At 38.0% G+C, this 15627-nt stretch overlaps 1 protein-coding gene across 7 annotated transcripts in view; it reads right to left on the reverse strand.

The window, feature by feature from the left end:
* Window positions 1-4790: 4790 nt before the first annotated feature.
* The window catches only part of MAP3K7 (mitogen-activated protein kinase kinase kinase 7), a 50455-nt gene continuing 39618 nt past the window's right edge, over window positions 4791-15627 (reverse strand). For 6 of the 7 annotated variants that reach the window (XM_062608401.1, XM_062608402.1, XM_062608400.1 and 3 more), the window contains 4 exons: window positions 13410-13518; window positions 10570-10631; window positions 9905-10020; window positions 4791-7951 (listed from right to left, as the gene is read on the reverse strand). In XM_062608401.1, the coding sequence (XP_062464385.1) occupies window positions 7771-7951; window positions 9905-10020; window positions 10570-10631; window positions 13410-13518 (468 nt within the window). In that variant the 3' untranslated portion in view covers window positions 4791-7770. Of the gene's footprint in view, window positions 7952-9904; window positions 10021-10569; window positions 10632-11458; window positions 11546-13409; window positions 13519-15627 lie in introns of all 7 variants that reach the window. The other variant, XM_062608405.1, reaches the window with a different exon arrangement.

The raw sequence follows: 15627 nt of genomic DNA on the forward strand, positions 1-15627 counted from the left end.
ATCTGATTCTTAAGGGATTTGTATTTATGCCACGTTAGTAAGTGAACATCATAACCCGTGATTCATCGCCATACTGTACAGCAATATTTTATGCATCTGACTGCAATAACACTGATGTGTTGCAATTTTTAACTGGCTTGTGGAGGCAGCTACTTTTCTACTTTGGACACTCTCAGGCTGGAGCACGGGGCAGACAATGGAGCTGTGAGATTTGAGAAATCTCCTGTGATGATCTTGCAATAATCCTCATAACATAAAGTGCTGCTGTGGTGGCTTGAATACAGATGAATAAATACCTTGCCTGAACGCTTCTGTATTTAAGGCATATTTTCGAGCCACCGCAAGCTTGTCCATTACACAGCAGGAGGGGCACTGAGGCAGAGCATAATCAGTCAGCACTTTCAAACTTCTTTTAAGCACTTTTTAAAACATTCATTTATCCTGCAAGCAAAAAGGGCTCTTTGAGCCTGGCAGCACTACAGATAATTTTATATTGCAGTGGACAGCTCTTCTAACAACCACCACCACCAAGATCTTCAATATTAATTTACAGATCACCTTTTAATTGTTTATGTTTTCTCTGGGGGGGGAATAAGTAATTCTGAGAAATGCTGTCTTTTGGTGCAGGAAGAAAATTCAAACAAAGAAACCTTAAAAGCAGCAAGTTGCTTATCACTATAAACCATTCCCAAGAAACTTGGCTATTGCTGCTGCTGTTGTGACAGTAGTGAGACTTCCTTGGGAAATGTGGAAGAACATACCCCTCTTCCTGCCCCTGCACATGCCGTTAATGATCAAGGGCTACCATCCTGGGAGCTTGATGTTTGTTAAAGAGCGAAGAGCACAACAGTGTTTGTGGTTGTGACAGAGAAGGAGTCTCAGCCAGGCATGGTTTGCTGGAAGAGTAATAACCTCTCAGGCCAGCTGACAGAGTTGGAAAAAGCCATTATTTTTGCAACACCATCATCATCCTGCAGGTGTGAGGGTAATACAACCATTTGCTTCCCTGCCCAGCCAGTTATAGACACCTGGATTAACATGCCAAATAGACTGTAAATTCACTTTCCACATGACAATCTCCTTAATTTTTCCTGCAAATTTTGGAGATCTCTGCATTCTGTTTGATTTCAGAAAGGGACTTTGTAGGTTCACTTTCTGTGAACCCAAAGCTCTGCTTTCTCCCAGCCACTTCAATACGCAGACTAGAAATAAACACTCAAAGACATAGCACTGCTTAAAAACCTGTAATACCAACACCTGCCATTAGTCTGATGTTCTCCCTACTAAAGATACTCTGAAAATGACTCTCTGCATTGTTACAAAATGTGTTCCCAAATAAATCAAGTAAAGGCTAAACTTCCCTAGAGCAATCTTCTTTGTAATCAGATTTCATGGCTCTCTTCAGCAACGGCCTGATCTCTGTACATGAGCCTCAGTGGCAGAACTAGATTTGTAGGAGCTGAATAGAATTCAGACAAATGTGCGATGTGTTGAATCAGCTAGCTCCCCTTCCAGCTCTGAGACAGGGCACCAGAGAAGGAAAACGTCCCTAGAATCTGAGCTCTCAGGCAATTAAAACCAAGTTAGATTCTTAATGTTCATTCCTTTTCCCTTCTTTCTTTCATGATTTACCACAATAGGATTCTGTTAAAAAGAAATCGAGTTCTTAGCCTGAGGTCCAGCTCCTGAAGTGGTCAGATAAAAAAAATGCTCTATGGAGAAGCAAATTCGCCTGCTCCTCCACCTTGCTGAAGTCACTGACTTGGAGAAAAAAAAGTTGCTGCTGCTGGTAGCTCTCACATGAGTTTACTGGCTCCTTCTGCTCATGGAAAGGACTAGCCCATTCACCTGTACCTGCTCAAAGCCAGCCAAGGCTGAGGTGCAGCCCAGGAGGTGCAAGATACATGGTCCTAAAACCACTGACTTAGAGCAGCTGAGATTGAAAACTCAGTTTGACCTATAGCATTTCTTGGCCAAGGCATGCCATAATATGCCAAACAAACAAGCCAGCCACATTCAGATCCCCAGCTGTGTGGTGAGGCTTTTTCCTCTTTTACTCTTTCAGGTCTGAGAAGTCAGAGCACTCAGGAGAACAGCCACAAAAGCTGCCACCACACCACTTGTTTCACTGCTTGGTTCCTTTGGTAGTGCACTCAGAGGGCTTACGCCAATACTAAGGGCGGCTTCCCTGATCCAGAGATGTTGAGATACAGTGCACTCAATGATCAGCACACTTATTTTTTTTTCCAAAACAAGTAACAAAAATCCCTCCTCAGCCATCCCTTGGTACCTACTGTTTTTGATGAGCATAATGACCACTTCATCATGATGATCATTTGGTGATCACCTCAAACCTCACACTTTGCTACAGCTTCAGTGTGTTGCCAGCATGCAAGCACATCTGGATCAGTGCCTGGAGTCCTCTAACAAAAGCCAGCAGCACGGCTCTCACCAGCAGGCCGGCTAACATTTGGCCATTGCACTGTGCTCTGATGTAAGGAACAGCTGCACAGACCAAAATGACTCCTTGTGCTGTCTCTGCCTCTTAGATCCTATCTGAGTACTTCATTGACAGAAACAGTTTATGCCTGACAGACCTCAGAGGATGAGCTAAATTAGCTTCACCTCCTACCTCACAACAATTCCCAGCTATGCTCTAGACACATTGCTAATGATGATATAATAGGACTCTGATTTCCATGCACCAGGTTTAACTTTTCGGAGACAGCTGTTAGAGGAGTCTTATGGTGACAGGCACAGGCAGGCTCCTTTGGGGCCTTGGAGAACAAAGACGTTCACAGGAACATTTCTGCAGTGGTGGCTTGGCAAATATGGCCATCCTTGGTTGTCAGGACACTTCATTCCACCTCTTAGCTTCATCTTTGTAACCTAATCTGAGTAGTCTTAAACATCTATTGCATTGACATCAGCAACGCTGCATCAGGAGGTTCAGTGCAAACAGCCCTCCTTTTCTTGAGCAGTTTTTTGGCCACCCCTTTTTTCACATTGCAGGAGCTACCAGGACAGTCACAATGGCTCTCTGCGCATTGCCCAAAGGTGGCCCAACAGGTCTACCTTGCTACTCCTCATAAGATTCAGATGCTGCTCATAGGCATGTCTACCTCATCATATGATCTTCAAGACTCCTACAACTAGGAACTGTTTTCTTCTCATTTTCTGCTATAAGCTAAAATCCTGCCACATCCCACACGCTCAGCCCATGGGTTATATGAATGCAAGTTACTCCTTGATCCTCTGCCTAAATAGCACATAAGAGCAGCCTACATGCAGCTGCTCCACAGCCTCTCCCATTCAACACCAATGTTGGGAGGGAAAAATGCAGCTGGGAAAAGGGAAAACTATGGCATTCCCACCAGCCTACACATCAGCGTTAGCGGACTTGTATTTGGACAGGGAGCACTCACTGCTTAAAGGACAGGAAAAGGTCTGAGGGAAGCCAAAGCACTCCATTCCATCTGCTTCCAGGTTTCCCTCTCCCTGTGCTTTTTGCTTCATGAGACTGGATAGCCTTGAACTTGTTGCAATGATCTGCACCTCTTTCTATCTGTAAAAGGCAATAATTCCCAAGTGTAAGAGTAACTGGGCTGCCTTTGTCCAAGTTAGAATAGGGGTATCAACAATGCACGTGCAATTGTGTGAACACAAGCCTTTTTTATCCCTTGGAGTATTTAAAATGTTTAGGTACTTAGTGTAAAGCACACAGCTGTTAATAAAAACCTTTTTCATTAATTCTTGTTTAGGTTAAAGCCCTAGGATTGGCAGTGCTCTTCAATTATTTTAAGATACAAATTAATAATTAAACCCAAAGTATTTAGTCTAAATTCAGTTCTGCCCTCTCATTAAGGGCAAATCCATGACCCACAATCAGGATACAGGTTCAAAGTCAAAACATTCCCAGCAAATCTGTCCAAGTGCAGTAGGAGATATGAATCATCCCTGCAAGTAGGAAAGCGTTCTGCAGGCACAGAAAATAGCTGATGCACTCTCATGTATGCGCACCTGTATTTATCTGTCTCTACAGAACTCAATCCTCACAGGCTTAGAGCACCGCTCACCTAGTGACGTTAAAGCTAACTATCAAAGCTCAGATTTTGGAAATAGAGACATTTATCAATTCTGATTTGATACATCCAACTCTCTATGCCTATGCACGTAAGTACATAACACCATGAGTACGTGCGTGTATACACATACACAGACTTACTTTTGTAAGATCCTCCTCTTCAACCAGTTCACCACTGGACAATCTGTATTTTGACGATTGAGTGTGCCACACCTCTTTTTGCACTTACCCTTTCAAACTTCCCTGTTTGGAGCAGGGCACCTGAAACAGCTTAGTTGTTCAAAACAACTCAGAACAGATTTGAAGCCTGATTTTGTGTTCTTCACAGGCAATGAGAAAGTTAAGGAGGGATGTCTCTGTCCGTGGTATGGCAGTGGAAACTCTCAAGCAGTAAAATCCATTACAAACAAGATAGGGAAATCCCGTGGAATGGAATTTGTCTGAACTGAACAATGAAAGATGGGTGCTTATATTTTTGTGGAACACGCATATGAAAGATGCTGCATTCTTAAAATATCTTGATACTCAGTTATGAGTAAGACTATTCATCCTACACCCTAATTCTGCACACAGCAAGGGAAGAGCTAACAGCAGAAGAATTTTCTTTTGGTGGTGGGAACAACTGCATGATGATTATTCCCCACCCAGTGTGGGATTCCATCGGAGATCAAGGATGCCCTGGCAAGTGCTGGGGCATTACTACATGTTTGTGGACGTCTCTCAGCTTTTATTAATTAGATTCCTGACAACACAGTAAAACCCTGTAGCAGAAAGCCACACTCTTCATTCCTGAATCATATGAAATCATTCACCATTTTATGTACAAGTTTTGAATTACAATCTTCAACTTCTTACCAGAAAAAAATACCCAAAACCCTAAAAAGAATATTTTGGCAGAACTGCACAGTGTACAGAAGCATACTTTCAATTATACAATATCTTACAGAACACATACTGTAACAAAAAGCAGAGCCTGTTACCTTTTCTGAGAAGGCAGTGCCCAGACAAAACTAGGTGTTTCACCTCCATTATTAGAGGAGCAGCTTTAACTGGACAAAAAAAAAAACAAAACCCCATGAAAAAATTCCTGAAAACTCCAGATAGTTTAACACAAAAAGTACATTTGTAAACAACTTTAAAACAAGAGCCTTATGAAAATACTAAAGGTCACTGAAAGTCAAGCTGTTAAAACTCTTCTTAGCCCAAACCACTATATTCTACCCTTATAGGATTTTTTTTGCTAATGATACAGAGACTTAGCCACACAGAACACTTCACTGTGAAACCTGGGCAAATAATTTTTCAACTTCTGGTAGAATTAAGAATGGGACCATTTGGTGGCAAAAGTTCAAACTCCAAATTCCCTTTGAAAATTGGAACAAGAGCAATATAACCCAACTACCGACTGGAGCAGAGTTCAACAGTGCATGGTAGCACGGCACTTACTTTACAATCTGAGACCCTTTTCAATGTAAACCCTAGCAAGTCATAAGCAACTGCTAGAAAAGACTTCTGTATTATGTACCATCAAGTTAGCATTGCTTTCATTACTCTAAGTTTGCCATAAAGTGATTCTTCATATACAATAATGATTTACCTGAAAACAGTGTCCGTGTTTTACTACAGAGCAAACTGCAAAAACTGTCCTGGGAAATGATTTTGTGTATTATCTACCATGCATGTGAAGTTGAGCATCAGTATTTATGCTGCCCTACTTCATGCTTCAGCATGTGTTAAGTAAGCTGCTGATCACTGCGTGTGTCCATTTTGGTAGAAGGACAGATGTATGTGAACAGCAATTCTCTGGATAACTTGTGCTATTCCTAATACTACAGTTATTTTCTCTGCCAATTACATTTTGCTATAAATATGTGTGCCCTTAAGTTGATCCCAATATCAATTTCAGCTAACTAATCAAATTATCTGCTAAGGTTTTAGGAATGATAACCCTTCCTTTATTTAAATAAAATGAGGGAAGGGTTTCTGACTCCCAAGGGTTTGCCAGTGATAGATTTATTTTCAAGACAGGATGACACTGTTCAGTAAACTGTTCGTCATCTTTCCTGTCCACAGATAAGCACAATAGTATTGATGTTTTTTGTCTGGTAGGTAGGAAGGGGAAGAGAAAAATACTGTGAGGTTTTTATCCTTAATATTTTTCCAAGTTCTGCTCACTGGCTTTTGTGAGTAATTACTAATTTGTAGTAAGTCCAATTTCAGATTGCTTCTCTTGTATTTCAAGAGCTCAGCAGCTATACGGCAATTTTCTGTTTTCCTTTTGCAAGACTGTTTGTTAGTAAAACCCTGCCCACAACTGAGCACACTGAGAGCTTATGTAAGGAATAATTTCTCATTATATTTAGAAGTGCCTCATTTTTGCACCAGTTAAAAAAGTTAATTCATAATCCAAATAACCAACCTGCAATGTAAACAAGTAGTTATTTTCTCCCACATAATAACAGTAAATAATGACACTGATCATTACATATTCTGCTTGAGCTCATTAAAAGCAATTCTTCAGTCATGAAGACAGCAGGCATTCTGTGATGGACTTCCTCTGAACTATGTTCAAATGAGTGGAATAACTGAGATTCCTGATGGAGATCTAAGCCATTTCCCTCATTCTCTTAATAGCTTCCGCTATTTGCATACTCAACTCCATTTCATAATTTGATTTAAAATAAATTCATTTCCCCAAACCCTTCTCCTCCCTAGCTAAACAAAACTTATTTACATTTATGGTAAGTGCTTTTCAGCAAATAAGGCTTAAGAAAAATCCCAAAACAACCAAAACCCAAGAAGTGGTATAAGTGAGGGAGCAAGTATTTAAAGTTTTGTATTAATTTGATTTCTGAATTTTCTTCCAAAGATGCTGTAGGGACAAAAGCTTTAAAGGTCTTAAACACACTTTCACACAATTTTGATTCTCCCTCTCTTTTACAGAGGCGAACAACTTTGCCCAGTAAATCTCCTTCCTAACTTTTGCCCAGTAACTGCATGTCATTCCCCCAAGAAAGTAAAGAAAATACAGATTTTTACTTCAAATATTTTATGAAAGCAAGATTACAAGAAATATATTAATCAAAATGCAGGGCTTATCAAGCACTGAACCAAGGATGCTGGCATCAGTTTGCCTACCATTTTGCAGGTGGAAAAAATACACTACGTCTAAAGGTAAAAGGCATTATTAATGCATCATGAATTACCCTAGTCGGCCAGGATCACCTCTGCAGCTTGATGCATGTTTAAGTCCTGAAAATAATCGTCATATTAATAGTCTGAGATGAGACACTGGAACAAAACCATTCTTAAACAGGAAGTTTTTGTTTTGCTCATATCGAGGTAATAACCAAAAACTAAAAACAAGATCTTAAAATTTAGCAGCCACTTTAACACTTGTTAGGCTAGCCTTCACACAAGGAGCATGCATACAGCCACTGTTCTTGCTTTAAATTGAGTGCTGTTGGTTAATTCAAGTCACTGTTCTCTCACCTTATTCGATTAACCTGTTGAACTGGATGTCCACCATAGGAAAAAGAAAATTAAACGATGGTAAGTGTAGCAGACAAATACAGATCACACCAAGAAGCTAACACTCATGAGTTGTCATAATAAGGGATAATAATAACAATAAAAAAAATACAGTCTTTTCTGTGCATATTTTTCATTTGAAAGGTCCCAGGAAATCATGATGTGCCTGGCCGTTTCTGTTGCTGATTTCTGATGACGTCTAATTGTTTTTTGCATTGCTGATAGTAAGTTGAGAGACTTTTGTTTTCATCTAACAGCTTTTTATGTTCTTGTACCAGACGGGAGGTATTTTGCTGGTCTTTTTCATCCTGGTCCAGTTCCGCTATTAGTTCTTGTCTAAAAGTAATAAAAAAGTAATTGTTATTTAGAATCTATTTCTATTTGTAAGATGACTTCATGTGTTTCAAATCGGTATTTGACTATCAATCTGAACTCATGGCTGGTGGTATTTTGTGCAAGAAAATTTAAAACCTTATTCTTTACTGTAGTCTGGGGAAAAAAATCTCTTCCAAATCAAATCCATATTTAAACTTTAAAATAGCTGCTTGCCATAGCCTCAGTCTCTGAAATTGTCCTTTATATAATGTCTTTCAGATGTAATTCTACAGGTCACAGTAAAACAGCTAAGGATCCACACAGAACTTCATCAATTTATTCAACTCTACATTTGCTGAACTACATGTATATTTAAAAATTCAAAAGGCAACTTAAAAAGACAAAATTGCAGTAATTTTGGTAACTTTTTACTGAAGTGCTGTTCTATTTGGACTTGAACTTCTTAAAGCAGTGGAAAAGCAGAATCAAATAAATTATTTTTGTAACCGTCATTTCACTTAATTTATGCCATAAGTGCTCAATATGTTTTTTAGCAACAATTTGAGAAGAACAAACACACTGATAAACTTACTATAAATTATCCTGCAAAACTGATGTAGCAGTTTGTTTTACTATTTGTTTATGAGGTGACAAGAAGGCAAGCTGCCAGCTATATTTTAGCAACAAAATAGTAGAGGAGAAAGTTCATGTTAATTAATTGTTGCCATATGGTTTGTAATTACAGTTAAAGAAAACTTAATCATTCTATAAAGACTGAACTAATAACTACTTTAACCAGCACTGAATTCATCAATCACAATACTGTTTTTTTGTTTTAACACCTATGGGCAATTATGGTCTAAGAAAAAACAGTTTGGGAGAAACATGTATGCAAACTTCCTAGAAAAAAAGATAAAGTAGGAATCTAAAGGTAACAAGTTAACAGTTCTGAAACAGAAATACATTTTAATATAATTTATTGACCTTTAGAGACAACGGAAATAAAACCAAATTGAAGATCTTCAAGCCAGCTTCAGGATCTCCTCATGAAGTCTAAAAATTCTAGTTGCACTTGAAAACTAAGGATGCTAAGCCAAAAGCAAATAGATGATAGGTCAATCTCACTGTAACTTCCCCCCCCTATTCTGCACGCTATTTCTAATGTAGAAGAGGTTTATACACTCATTAGCTATTCCACAAACACCAACGCAAGCTCCTCATTAACAACTGTTTGCCTGCAGTGGCTCAGACACTGGTGGGTAACAAGCTGATTACTTGGTCAGCATGGAAGTACATATGACCTCTCAGAGCTGCTCTCAGGCATCATGAAACAGAAATTATAAGAAGCACAACTGAAGTTCTGAAACAGCTATAACTTTGGCCTTAATCCAACATTACATGCAGTTACTTCACTTATAGGCAAACAAAATCTAAGAGGAAAGAGTATTTCTGGTGCACAAGGCTGAGAAGGTACATAATGGCTTTTAAGTAGTAGGTCCTACACCCCCAGTAGAAAAACATCAGATGTGTGTTAATAATATAATTGTAAATGCAATGCTTGAAGTCAGATATAACTGAGTAAAATGAGTAACTTTGACATATTACTCAAAATTCTATAATCCATCAATCAAGTGGTTATCTACAAACTAAAACTGAAATTCTTTTACTGGACAGTATTGGAAATAAAATTCCAACATTCCTTGACAGTCCAGATTCTTCATTTCAGATGATACAAATACTACTAGCATGTCAAATACACAGATGCGCCACAGACTTTGAAGTAGGATTTCTCTAGAAGAGTCCTGATATTGATTAAAACTTCCAATTACCTTCTCTAAGCATCTTATCTGTACTGAACAGCTCAGTATTTCTATGAAATATTTCTGGCTTTATGAAGTAACAAGTTACAGATAACAGACTTGGTGTAAAAGAAACATACAGAAGAACAGAAAAGGTTAAACACATTTAACTTACTTCCTCTGCAACAGCAATGCGATTTCTGTCTGAACTTTCATATATTCTTGTGCCATTTTGCAGTGCTGCTCAAACACAGCCATAGATTCTTTGGAGTTCGGGCACGGTGCTAGAGGCTGAAAATAAATCAGACATGTTAAAAACTAATGAACTGACATCCTAGTATACAGTATGTTAGAATGTCTCTGCAGTGTATTTATAAAGGCTTTTCAAAACCAGTAAGCTTTTAAAAATAAGTGTTAAACCATGCCCTGCAAAATGTTACTGCAATGATGTCAAAGTTGACTTAAACCCCAAATCTATAGTTATTGACACAATAGTCTCTCCATCACAAAAGTCAAAGTAGTATTTAACCTCACACACAATAAATAAAGTATATCCAACAATTTAATTCAGTAACACTCAGCAAATAATGTCTTATTTTGACAGTCAAACTCAGCTTGTATTTGGTTTTAGGGATCATGTTTCCCAGGGCCTGTTTTTAATAGCTTGATCAAATCTGAGTCAACCAATCTCAGATTACATAATATATTTTTTTAGCCTTGGTCGAAAGTTAGACAGACTATAAACACAGGTAAATATGTAGCACTGTATTTTGCAGCCCAATATTCACACTTTAGAATAAACTAAAAGATAAAGAATCTAATAAAGCATGTATTTATTACCTGTAATTGATGATCTAATGTAAGATATGCCATTGGGATGGAGTTATCTGACCCATTGGTCTCTGTAACAATACCAAGAAAATGTTAACGTATTTTGAGAGCTAATTCTGTTCTTACAGGAAAAAAACCAACCCAAGAATTCTAAGTAATTTCACAATACACAGTCTGAATGTGAAAAGGCAAATGGTAACAACAGTGCTCCAATCCCAAGGCAGATGAATCATTTTTTCTGATAAAGTTAAGAACTTCAAAAGTATGGTCTGTCACACCAAGAAGGAATAAAGATTAATGTTATCAGCCTACACTTCTAAAAGCCATGTAACAGCACACAGATTTCTTAAATACTATTTTTATACAGTTTGCAATCATGCTCTCTATTTATAAAAAAATTGTCATTTCATTCTTGTTTATGAAAGATCAGCCAGCCAGCCCATGCATCTAATGAGTTTAAAATTAGAAGCTGTGCAAACCAATTCTGCCAAAACAAAATAAGCACAACCTCCTGCTCAGTTTTGAAACCTGTTCCCAATGAAGTCTGTTGGGATCTTCCTCACAACATGCTCTAGGGCATCTTCTCTGCTCTGTAGAGATATTTGTGGGTAGCAAGGAACCCAGTAACCAATCTATCTCCTGGGCCTGGCTGCTCTCTTCTTGTATTGCAATTACTCTGTATTTCTCCAGTTCTTTCATTCCAGATTTAACATGGTTCTGAATTCTTAGAGATCCTATCTTTTGGTAGCCCACAATCTGGGGATTACAAGGTTACTGTTAAGCTTTAAGAGATATAGGAGTGAAGACACATGGAGAAACTACTGATTTTACAGCTGCATTATCGCTACTAGAGGATTACACAGAGGAGGGTAGGTGGGAAAAAAAAGGGGCTGCTTACCCATACCCCAATAGCACCTGCCACAGAGTAGTCGTGGTAGAGAAACTAAGGTGTTGCCCTCAAAGACTATGCTATCTCCAAGAGCAGCTTCAAAAGGAAACAGAAATAAGAGGGTAGAAATGGAGAAAAAGCGGTTAAGTGTACGCTTGTAAGGAAACTGGAAGGTGGTAAAAAAAAAAAAAAAAAAGAAAATAACCCTAAAACCAGAGACTTAATCACTGCTGTATCTTAAGTGAGAACAGTCTAAAAAGTCCTTCTCTACATGAAACTATTACCATATACGGAATACTGTTACAGCAAAGGAATTAGTGTAATGCTTCAAATATATCAATACATGCAAAATACTTCAAGATGATATTCCTGAGCCTTTCACCACTGCGTCACAGAACTGTAATCCCACCTGCGATTGACCAGATTTGGCCGCATCCCGATTTTATCATTTTGCCTCATTAACTTCAAAACGTACCCTCTTCTACAGAAAACTAAAATGACTTCCTTCTTTAGAAATTCAAACGATTCTTTGTTCATGGACTGCATAAACCTAACAAGAAAAAATATACACGTGGTACATTCTATATTTACCCAAGTATAAGGTGTGCAATTTCTGTGGGTCAGAAAGGGGACCTGACTTTTAGCTCTAGTGCAGTGCTGCACATAAGGCCAAAGACTTGGGGCAAACTGTCTTTACACTGGCATACAATCAGCAACTTTCAGTTCCCAATGAACTATTGACTGGGTAAGAGCTTGTTGCCACATAAGGCAGCAACTGCCGTTAAGTGCTCACTGCACAAAGCAACACAGGACCCATGCAACACAAAAGAGGAAATAGGGTGGGCTGTAGCAGTGGACAAGAGTTTTGGGAAATTATAAGTGATGAGGCATAGCGTGTGATCAGGTAAAGTGACAACAGACAGAAAGAAAAAAGCACAGAAGCAAAATACAAGAGTATGTTGCTCCCCCCCACTAAAACAGGGTAAGGGGAAAGTACCCATCTTACGTAATCACCTTATATTTGGTAAAATACAAGTGTGCACATATAAACACGCGTGTATATATATGCTTGTGCAAAAGTCAGTCCACATGAAAGTTTCCATTTCACAGTTGGTTACAGGAAAATAATGGAAGAGTGATCAGCCAAAGATGACGCAGATCACATGAAAGAGATTTCAAAATTTGAGGCACTATGAGGTACCAGCTTGAGTTTAAGATTGAACATGTACATTCTAGTGACAAAAATGTAATTCTTATTTGTGTTTCTGAAAAGAAAAATTTGTGGGGATCCACTGTTTTCATACAGTACAGTACTGGTTCTTTTCATAATGGAGTGCATGATGACTTTTAAAATTAAATTGTACTATGTAAATTACATGTATCCTTAATGCAATTTCATAACAAAAGAACAGCGATGCTACGGAAATATTTACAATACTTCTGCAGACACATGTTAATTCATTTAAAACCCAGTAAGATTGTTTGCATGCGTACATTCTGCATAAGCAAAATTACAACACAGATCAAAAATAGAATTAATGAAGCTGATACTCACCTACACAGCATTTCACTCCAGAAGTCAGAACAATGAAAGCTTTAACTGTGCATTCATGCTACAATTGCACAAGACTAAATACTCTAAAATCTCTTTCCTTAATTCCCTAAAACCACACTACAGTCAAAAAACTCATGCTAAACCACCTGCATTACTATCACAGTATGTACAGTACTTTAACTGCAAAATGCTTGCAATTTTATGTAACTTAATATAATCTGTGTAAAAAAACTCCTTCAAGCCAGTGTGCAAAACAAAGCAGTAATGTTTTAATTAAAGCAGAACTAAAATGGACTGCAACTTTCAGCACTTAATTTTGTTAAATGTCTAGGCACACATCCCATGCCATAATCTAATATTTCCTATTTTTTAAATGCAAAAATTAACTAATGAACAAAGGAGTACCTGCATCATCAGGTGTCCATGGATTACGAGTTGGCTTTTCAGAGGTTGGTCCCGAGGTAGTGATCATTCTCACACTAGGACTAGATGATCTACTGCTGTTTCTGCTCTCCTGAAGTGGTAGAATAAAATGACAAAAGTTAACAGAAGATTTTTTTTTTTTAAGGCTTAAAAACCCAACCAAACAAAAAAACCACCAAACAACCAACACACAAACCCTAAAACAACAAAAAAACTGCAACCAAAACAACAAACCATTAATAACAGAAAAATAAATGTGAAGAAACCCGAACCTATAGTCCTACCAGCCACTCCCTTCCACAAGCTTTTACCCTGAAAGCTCTCCAGGTAGTTTGATAAACTTCACATGCATTGCATGGCCAATTCCATCTCCCTTTCTGCTTCATCTTTACCACAAAAAATAAATTGATTTAATTTTGCTATTCAGAATAATACAAAGCAGTGCTGAACAGTATGTTCGAGATCTTTATATAAATGTGTGACATGATGTCTAGTCAATTTTACACTTCCATTCAGTGAAATCTAGCAGCTTTGTAACATTACGAAGAAATAAAGTTTGTTTTGAGTGTTTAATCAATGAATGGAACTAAATGAATGCAGCTTAGCAGCTATACTAGACTTCAGTATATGAATCTACAGTTTTCTTATGGTTCTTAAGTTAATTCAGGGGTTCTGTGACTCATCTCCAGAAAACATGAAAAACAGTATTTAATCAATAAGGATCAAGAAATCAAAGCAATTAGAAAATACGTACATTATCTCTCACAAAGCAAATCAAGAACCAAGATAAAATTATGTAAGAAGCTCCTTTATATACACAGCTTGACTCCTCCAATCCTTTCATTTACCAAAAGTGCAAAAACCTACCATGAAGACTTCATTATCCTACTGAGCTGCTTCTTCAGAATTATTAGTTACAGTTTCTTGTATTTCACATACCCCCTTCACTGACATAAAAGTAACAGAGTAAAGGACTTCAGACTACAAACCCCATTGAGTTTTACGGGGAAAAAATGAAGTAAAAAGATGCTATTAAAACATACCTATTTTCAATATGGTGCATTTATCATAAAATTATTAAAGATCCTGTTTTTCAAAAGAACCACTCAAATACACATTACCTACAAACCGTGTTTCTTCATGACCCTAATTTCCAAATATCCTATCTTAATTTGACTTCTAAAAGTCAGGATTTCAGGCAACTAACAATCCAGAGTAACAAGATTTTACACACTTGAAATATCCATTATTTCAACTGCATTATGCCTGTCCTGTAATTCTTATTAACCATTCAGTCTTCTATGTCAGTAGACAGAAAAAGGGCTATAAACTATTGTGGAAATAATCCAATGGATAATATTATCAGGATAATGGCATTTTCAAAAAGCTTTTGTCTTGAAGTCTTTTTTAATATCAAGCAAGGTTTAAGTTGCTTATTGTCATTGTCCTGAGTTATGAAAGAAAAACACACTCTGCTGATGTGAAAGGTCAGAAGACAGAGCATTTAACAGCATGTAAGTCCTTTAAGCAAAGATTTGTTGGGTATCTACAGCTGATAGCACAGGGCACCTGAAAAGTACTCTAGTTACGGTAACTTCTCAATGCTATACCAGATTTCTTGCTGTACCAGATTGTTTTGATTCATCAACAGGAGAAAAACCCTCTTCCTTGATAACATTATTTAGACAAAATGACTAGAGATAGATACAAAAAAACAGTATTCGAAGCATATATAAAAAGCATTGCAAAATTCAAGGAAGTTCCCCAAAGTGAACACCTGTTAGATTACAGCGTTGAAGTATGTGTTAAGTGAGCTGCTTTAGGCCTCCTAGACACCAGCCCCTCTGACAGGTAAACCAGAGCCTGTTCTTCAGCCACCCGCTTCTGCTACACTTCCACGGGTATCCTTCCACCCTTGCTTCCTCTGGGTGTCTCAATACACTCAAACAGACTTGTTTTCAGGTATTCTCAAGTAATTTTTGCCAGGCGGCCAAACCCACATGACATTGTTAGCTTCCATTTCCTCAGACTTCCAGTCTTGAAAAACTGCCACACTCCAAGGAATAATATTGCCCCAGTTTAATTTAAACAGGCAACCCAATTTAAAGAAATCATTGTTACTAGCCCTCCTCAGCTAGGATTTTATCTCACTGTGAAAGGGGATGAAATAAAGTATATCTGTGACCAGTTCTGAAAATGA

This window comes from Pezoporus occidentalis, unplaced genomic scaffold (assembly GCF_034315485.1).
Source record: "Pezoporus occidentalis ecotype Australia unplaced genomic scaffold, CSIRO_AGI_Poc_V1 ctg13, whole genome shotgun sequence".
NCBI lineage: Eukaryota > Metazoa > Chordata > Aves > Psittaciformes > Psittacidae > Pezoporus > Pezoporus occidentalis.